We start from the raw sequence: 9,144 nt of genomic DNA on the forward strand, positions 1-9,144 counted from the left end.
TATTTCTCACTTTTCTCCTAGCTAGGCCTTAATTATATTACCAGGGCTAGAAGTAAGTTTTAATTAGTAGCGAGTATATAACTATTTAATTAGTCCCGAACTCTTTATTATTCACATGTAGATTGGGGTTTTGTTACGACTTATTTCAATTTGGAGTTAGCTAGCTCAATTATTCTTCTATGGGTTCGTATGTTATTTTATAGTTAACCGTACGTACGTGCTTCTTGTCTATCAGATTACCTTGTGAACTGTTTGATGATCATTAAGTCTAAATCTTGCAGTTGATGAGGGAACTGGATACGGCACACTCTGCACTTGGTATAAGCTTGGTCAAAGAGAGAGAAGGCCAAGTACGTGATTCTCACATGATATACAATCTTTAAAGCAAACAAGTCATCTATTTTAACAACAAAAAAAAAAAAAAGTCATCTATTTACAACCATCATATATTCTTTTTATTACAAATTAACCACTTCACATCTAATCAAATCACTTTTCTTAAATCTTATATATCTCAAAAACTTTTTTTTTCATTAAAATTTTAAATTTCAGGATGAATTTCACCAACTACTAGAGCAACTACGTCAAGCTGCAAAGGTTCAAGGCGAGACGGACACTAAAAGTTTTAATGTAACTTAAAGGGTGTTTATAATTGATTTGTATTTATTATTTTCTTCTTCTTTATCCCCTTTCTGATGACTTCTATATATATATTTTGAACAATGTCTTTTATTGAGTGATGATCTTTGGTTTTATTTAATTTAATAACACATGCATCAAGTAATCAATAGTCCGTTTACAATATTTTTAGCCATTAGATAATTTCATATATATAGTCACTACACAGTAGCGTATAGTAATTACCATAACTAATTAAATACTAACTACTTTGTTCAAAAAAAATGAAAAAAACTTAATAACAAGTGATCGTTTACAAAAAAAAAAAGTATGCAAGTAAATATTTTCAATCAATTTATATATATATATATATATATATAATTACAAGTATATTAAGTAGTTATTAAGTTTAACTATATATATATATAATTATAAAAGTTAATTGATTCGCCGAAACCCTCTTAGACATTAAATCTTAATTACTTCTACGAAACACTTATGCATATACAAAACATATTCCAATGGCTCCTTCCTTGCAGTTTGTGAACTTCAGTGGCTGGTTTAAGTACTGCTTCATACAATTCATATGGAAAATGAAACTTGACTTAACAAATGCGTTAGTGCATTACTTAGTTTTCCCACAAAATTTACTTTATAGTTTGTATTATATACTTGATCGATAATGATTTCTTCTCATCCAAGTTTCAACCATATGTATATATTATATATATTTTTTCTTTCTTCCATGCATTTATCCTCTCGAAATTTTTATCCTCTGTAAAAGCTTTAATTATTTTGAAATTTACTAAATTATCTTTGAAGTTTCATTAAAAGCCCGACAAATAGAAAAACCCACCAAAACCCTTAACAAACTCAATTAGTCTATCTAATAAAGCCTCAAACCGTATTTAAAGTGTTACATACCAAACCCTACATATATCATAGACCTCTAAACTCGCTCACCGAGTACAAAATCGAAATCAATAATATTCTCCACGGAACCCGGCCGTCTCAAATCTAACTCTTTCTACAAACTTGTAGCCGTCGTATCTAGATCGTCAATCGTCTCTGGCGAAAACAATGGTTCTCGAATGGGTAGTCTCAAGCTACACCGCAGTGGCTGAAGCGATCATGGCTCTCTTCACCTCTGGTGGCGAAAACTCTGGCTCTCGAAAAATCATGCGGAAAGAGTTTATCACGACAACTGAAATTAAGATAGCTTCCATGGGACAGAAGTCGGAAGAGAAGATGGAGACAATATTTCCAAAAGTTTCAGGGATGTTGGAAGAGGAGATCGAGAGATGTGAAGAGATTCGAGCTTCCGTGAGCTGTCTGAAGGAGGAACTTAAATTCATCTCACTCGATGATCTAAGGAATGAAGTAAGAAACACATCGTATTTCTCTTCTCGTATAGGCCTTAATTATATATTACAAGGACTATAAGTAAGTTTTTAGTAGGGAGTATATATAAATTATCTAATTAGTCCCGAACTGTTTATTCACATGTAGATTGGGGTTTTGTTACGACCTAGCTCAATTTTTCTTCTACTGGTTCGTGTACTACTTAGTTGTAGTTCTGATTACACCAAAAATTATTTTAAAGTTAACCGTATGTGATTCTTCTTTATGAGATTACCTCATTAAAGCTATAAATCTTGCAGGTCAGGGGACTGAGAACGGAAATGAGAGCACGTGCAGCTGATAATCAGCGAATCATGCTAAAACTACCTGTGGGCGGATCTACGTGTGCACTAGGTGGGCCACGTGCCCCAGGCACCTTGATAAAAATAGTTTAAGTTATGAACTATTATTAACAGCTTCTTAGCTCATTTGGGAAGAGTGCCCCATGTTAATTGAAAGGTCAAGGGTTCGAATCTCATAATACGCACTTTATTCCTCAAAAAATTTATACTTTTCTATGTTTTTTATTACTGGATTTTTTTAACAAAAATAAATATAATTTTTGTGCCCATATTATTTTCCTTTCTGGATCCGCTTGTGCAGCCTTTGTTCAAATACGGGTGAGCATGGTATGAGCCTCGTGAAAGAGAAAGGAGGCGAGCTTGGTGAAAGAGAGAGAAGGCCTAGTACGTGATTCTTGCTCATGAGATTATCTCCTCATCAATGCTTTTTCTTTGATATACTTTAATTAATGCTCACATGATATACAATCTTTACGGCAAACTAGTCATCTATATTTACAATTATCATTTGTTATTACTACAAACCACTTCACATAATCAAATCATTTTTCTTAAATCTTATACATCTGAAATAGATGGATGTTTTCTTATCACTGTAATAACATTATTTTGAACTGTAGATGTCAGGTTAAGGAAGTAATGACAGAGGTAAAAGCAGGCAGAGAAGAAGCGCAAGCAGGCAGAGAAGAAGCAGTAGCCATTGCTCCTAATACCCGAAGGATGTTTATGGCCTATCTTGGTGCAGGAGCAGCCTTACCGGAGAGAACCCGAACTGTTTATATAAACTACCACTACAAAAAAAGTGTGGTATTACATCATTTATAATCTATTTTTGCATCAGTTTTAAGTGATGCAAAAATAATTTGCATCACTTTAATGAATGATTTATATTTTGTTGATGCAAATAATTTGTATCAATTGAAATAAATATTTGCTTCAGTTATTTACATTACTTCTAAAAATTGTTGCAAGTCTTACATCATTTTACTAAATTGATATAAAATATTTGCATCATTTATCAGAATTAATGTTAAATATTTATATCATTTCAGAAAACTGATGTTGAAATCAATAATATAATACATTATATGAAAATATTTTTTTCCTTTAATATAATATTTAATTATTTATATTAAAATCATATTTGTTTTTTTATATTTATTTTATAATTTAACTATATTATTTATACTGTATTTATGGGCCCATACAAATAGTTGTTATTCCATTAGAATGTACGACTAAGTGAAGAGATTATATAGGAGCAATATCGAGAACTTTTTTTTTATACAGCCGATGTGGGATAACAACTCTTATCGGCTATTCTGTTTTTTTTTTAATTGTTTTTCTTTTGTGTGTTGTTAATTTGAATTTTAGTTTTAGTAGATTAAAGAGTAACATATTATTCTTTTTTTTATTTCTTTTAGTTCAGTTAATATATTAATTTGACATATAATTTTACTAGCATCATTTTAAAATGATGTAAATTTTGGATCATTTTTCTAAGTGATGTTAATATAAATAAATAAATACATCAATCATTAAATGAAGTAAATTTATATATTTTGTGTCAGTATTAGTATTCTGAAAGTGATGTAAATGATTTATATTTGCATTCATTATAGTGAAATGATTCAATAATAATATTGATTATTGTAACTATGTAAAATTATAATTTTTGTATCAATTATTAAAAAGAATTTAAAATAACATCACTTAGTTTTGTGATACTATTTAAGTGATACAATATGTCTGTTTTTTTTAGTGTACAGTCCCAAACAGTTTATATAAACTACAGTTCCGAATTATATTTTAATTCTAACCCGAACTGTTTATAAGTAAGTTTTTAGTAGGGAGTATATATAAACTATCTAATTAGTCCCGAACTGTTTATTCACATGTAATTGGGGTTTTGTTATGACCTAGCTCAATTTTTTCTTCTATGGGTTCGTATACTAGTTAGTTGTAGTTCTGATTACACCAAAAAATATTCTAAAGTGTTGATCGACACACCATTAGTTTTGATCAACACCACCCATCGTGTTAGTTTGGATTTGACCAAAACCGAAGGTTCTCAGGTGGATTTCTTAGCTGCAAAACCGAGAACGATTGTGAAGCTACAAAATCATGATCTCACACTCCCGAATCATGATCTCACACTCCCGACTCCGCTGGTAAAGCAACGATATTTAGATAATATTTGCAGTAAAAACTGATTTATTTTATAATTGTGTTTAGAGTTTAAGAACAGTGCTTAATTGTTAAATCCTGTTTGTTTAATTAATTGATCTGATTTTTCATGATTTCCTAAGAATTTTTCTAAACCTAACGTTTATTCCTATTGAATCGTTGTGGATTCGATCCCTAAATACTACAGTGTGGATTCGGTGATCTCTTAATTTAATAAAGTAGCTCTAGGATAAATTTGAGCTTATCAACTAGACTTAATAAATGCGTTTGTGCATTACTTAGTTTTCCCACAAAATTTACTTTATAGTTTTTATTATATACTTGATCGATAATGATTTCTTCTCATCCAAGTTTCAACCATATGTATATATTATATATATATATATTTTCTTGCTTCCATGCATTTGTGCTCTCGAAATTTTTATTCTCTGTAAAAGCTTTAATTATTTTGAAATTTACTAAATTATCTTTGAAGTTTCATTAAAACCCGACAAATCAAAAAACCCACCAAAACCCCTAACAAACTCAATTAGTCTGTGGTCTGTCTATCCAATAAAGCCTCACACCCTAAGTATATTTAAAGTGTTACATACCAAACCCTACATATTATTATTATAGACCTAAACTCGCGCTCATTGTTGAGTACAAAATCAAAATCAAAATCAATAATATTCTGCACGGAACCCGTCTCAAATCTTAACTCTTTCTTCAAACTTGTAGCCGTCGTATCTAGATCGTCAATCGTCTCTGGCGAAAACAATGGTTCACGAATGGGTAGTCTCAAGCTACACCGCGGTGGCTGAAGCGATCATGGCTCTCTTCTCGTCTGGTGGCGAAAACTCTGACTCTCGAAATATCATGCGGGAAGAGTTTCTCAAGACTATTGAAATTGAGTTAGCTTCCATGATACAGAAGTTGGAAGAGCAGATCGAGACAATATTTCAGATGTGAAAAGATTCGAGCTTCCGTGAGCTGTCTGAAGGAGGAACTTAAATTCATCTCAGTCGATGATGTAAGGAACATATCGTATCACTCTTCTCGTAGGCCTTAATTATATCACAAGGACTAGAAAGTTTTTAGTAGGGAGTATAACTATTTAATTAGTCCCGAACTGTTTTATTCACATGTAGATTGGTGTTTTGTTACGACCTAGCTCAATTTAAATTTCTTCTATGGGTTCGTGTACTAGCTAGTTGTAGTTCTGATTACACCAATTTTTTTTTTTTTTGTTTACGTGATTCAGATTACCTTGTGAACTGTTTAATGATCATTAAGTCTAAATCTTGCAGTTGAGGGAACTGAAAATTGAGATAGCTTCTAGGGGACCGACGTTGGAAGAAGCCTTGATCGAGTGTGAAAAGAATCTAGCTTCCATGGATGAGAATCTTAAATTGATGTCAGAACGTAAATTGATCCCAGTCCTTGATATAAGGAAGATGTTCGATGATATAATTAAGAAACCCAATACCGTATTTCCGGGAAGCACATTTGCAAACAAGATGGCTCCTGTCGGGACGTTGGAAGAGAAGGCCGCTTCCTTGGAACGGAATGTTGGAAAAGTATATTACATTAATACGACTAGAAGTAAGTTTTAGTAGGGAGTATATAACAATTTAATTAGTCCCGATCTGTTTATTCACATTATGTAGTAAGTAGATTGGGGTTTTGTTACGACTTATTTCTATTTGGATTTAGCTAGCTCAATTTTTCTTTTATGGGTTCGTGTACTAGTTATAGTTGTAGTAGTTCTGATTTCACCAAAAATTATCTTAAAATTAACCGTACGTGATTCTTGTTTATGAGAGATTACCTCGTCAACTGTTTTATAAGTTAAAATGTTGCAGGTCTGGGAACAAAATTCGACGGTCAGGAGACTGATAACGATAATAAGAGAAGGCCAAGTACGTGATTCTTGTTTATGAGATCACCTCCTCATCAATGCCTTTTCTTTGATATACTTCTATGATATACAATCTTTAAAAAAAAGAACGAGTAATCTATTTACAACCATCATATCTTTTTTTTTTACTACAAATTAACCACTTCACATATAATCAAATCACTTTTCTTAAATCTTAGATATCTAAAACATTTTTCTCTGTTTTTTTTTTTCATTAAAATTTTAAATCTCAGTATTAATTTCGCGATCTACGGTTGCAACAACGTCTGCAACAACATCTGCAGCAACTACGTCAAATTGCAGGCATTCAAGGCGAGACAGGCACTAAAGTTTTTATGTAACTTAATTAAAGGTTTCAATTGGAAAGAGAAGAAAAAACCCATGCTATTAGCGTTTTGGTTTGGTGACAGAGTTGGTTTTTAGCGTTTTTTTTCCTGACTTCTATATTTAGAACAATGTCTTTTATAGTTTTTATTTAAACTACACTGATATGTTATATTTCTTGAGGATTTCTAGTACTGAGCGATGATTTTTGGTTTTGTTTAGTTTAGTAACACATGCATCAATCAGTAGTCTGTTTACATTTTTAACCATTAGAATGTCATATATATATTTTTTTTTTTATAACAAAAGATTAACTCATATGAGTTAATGGGATGGAAAACTGTTTATATACAAAACATCATGAGGAGATGTACCAAAGAATCTGCAATTGCATTTGCGTTTCTAGAAATAAGAGATAAAGAGAAAGAAGTAAACTACTCCCTGTCAATCTTGATATCGTTGAGGTATGTCGCGAAAGCCGCAGCCAGTCTAGAGGAGAAGACACTATCTTCAAAAAGTCTGAGCAGTTTGTAAAAAAAACTACATCACGGTAATCATTTACCGCATAACTCGAAAGAAATCTTATACTTCAGCATGTAAAAGGGAGATACTTCGCCGGAAATTGGTGGCTTCCATAGTCGGCGACCAATTGGTGGCTCCCAATGTCATATAGTTTCGTGCGATGAATGTTGTTAGTCACTAGCATAGTAGTTATCAGCATGATTTTGTATACCAAGTGATCCTTTCATAAATATATACAAGTAATTATTTCCAATTGAAACAAGATTTTTAGCACATCTTTGCAAGGGACATAGGGGTATTGAACATTGCGCATGAACATAGATATATATACTTAGAAAAGTTGGTTGAATGGCTGAGGCCTTCTAAGCTCAGTGGTAGAGCGCTTGGCTTTGATTTGATGATATCGTATACGTAGTTGTTTTAGTTCTGATTACACCAAATTCTTTTAAAGTAAACCGTGCATGATTCTTGTTTACGATCAGATTTATGAAATGTGCCGAAATCTTATAGGCAAACAAGTAATCAATTTAAAACTATCATATTACTATATAAACCACTTCAGGGCTCATCTAAGTCTAAGCCAAGACAAGAACTAGAGTTTTTTTTTTTTTAACAACCCTACTTCGATGGTTTTTAATTTTTAGTGTTTTTTTTCTAACTGTGTTTTGTAAAAGCATATCCTAATAAGGATGCATTTTCTTGATTGATTTTCCTGTAACATTTTTAGCCATTAGAATGTACCAAAGCCAGTCATCCTTATACCCACACTTAAGTTGTTTCCTTCTGTACAAACCAAAATACAAGTTATTATATATTTGCTATAACAACTGATGCACTTCACTAGATCTGTAAAATTCACCAAAAATTAAAACTAAAGTTTAACCAAAACGAAGAAAGAAGAGAAACTGTTTTTTTTTAGTGTAAAGTTTCCTGTTTTTTTTGTAAACGGGTTTTGAATTTGCCATTCTTATGTTGAGAGCAAAAAACCCTTAAAAAAAACCCAAATTAATACAGCCTCAAACCCTAAGTATATATATATATATATAAGTGTTTACAAACCAAACCCTACATAAACCCGCCGTATCTAGATCGTCAATCCTCTCCGGCGAAAACAATGGTTCTCGGATGGGTAGTTTCAAGCTACACCACGGTGGCTGAAGCGATCATGGCTCTCTTCTCGTCTGGTGGCGAAAACTCTGACTCTCGAAATATCATGCGGGAAGAGTTGATCAAGACAACTGAAATTGAGATAGCTTCTAGGGGACCGACGTTGGAAGAAGACTTGATCGAGTGTGAAAAGAATCTAGATTCCATGGATGAGAAACTTAAATTGATGTCAGAACGTAAATTGATCTCAGTCCATGATATAAGGAAGATGTTCGATGATATAATTAAGAAATACAATACCGTAGTTCCGGGAAGCTACGGAAGAACATTTGCAAACGAGATAGCTCCTTTCGCTCGGACGTTGGAAGAGAAGGTCGCTTCCAATGAACGGATGTTGGAAAATAATATTACATTAATACGACTAAAAGTAAGTTTTAGTAGGAAGTATATAACAATTTAATTACTCCCGATCTGTTTATTCACATGTAGTAAGTAGATTGGGGTTTTGTTACGACTTATTTCTATTTGGATTAAGCTAGCTCAAATTTTCTTCTATGGGTTCGTGTACTAGTTATAGTTGTAGTAGTTCTGATTTCACCAAAAATTATCTTAAAATTAACCGTACGTGATTCTTGTTTATGAGATTACCTCGTCAACTGTTTTATAATTAAGTTTAATTCTTGCAGATCAGGGAACAAAAGGCATTGATCAGGAGACTGAAAACGATAATAAGAGAATACCAAGTACGTGATTCTTGTTTATGAGATTACCTCCTCATCAATG

General features: G+C 32.4%; 1 protein-coding gene across 1 annotated transcript; it reads left to right on the plus strand.

Moving 5' to 3' along the window:
• The first annotated feature begins 1,540 nt into the window (after nucleotides 1–1,540).
• LOC147935825 (uncharacterized) lies at nucleotides 1,541–3,283 on the plus strand. The gene is made up of 3 exons (XM_087468233.1): nucleotides 1,541–1,998; nucleotides 2,280–2,705; nucleotides 2,942–3,283. The coding sequence occupies exons 1-2, from the start codon at nucleotides 1,699–1,701 to the stop codon at nucleotides 2,412–2,414; spliced, it is 435 nt and encodes a 144-aa protein (XP_087324359.1). The 5' UTR covers nucleotides 1,541–1,698; the 3' UTR covers nucleotides 2,415–2,705; nucleotides 2,942–3,283.
• Nucleotides 3,284–9,144: the final 5,861 nt, after the last annotated feature.

The sequence above is a fragment of the Camelina sativa genome, chromosome 10 (assembly GCF_030686135.1).
Source record: "Camelina sativa cultivar CO46 ecotype springtype chromosome 10, ASM3068613v1".
Lineage (NCBI taxonomy): Eukaryota > Viridiplantae > Streptophyta > Magnoliopsida > Brassicales > Brassicaceae > Camelina > Camelina sativa.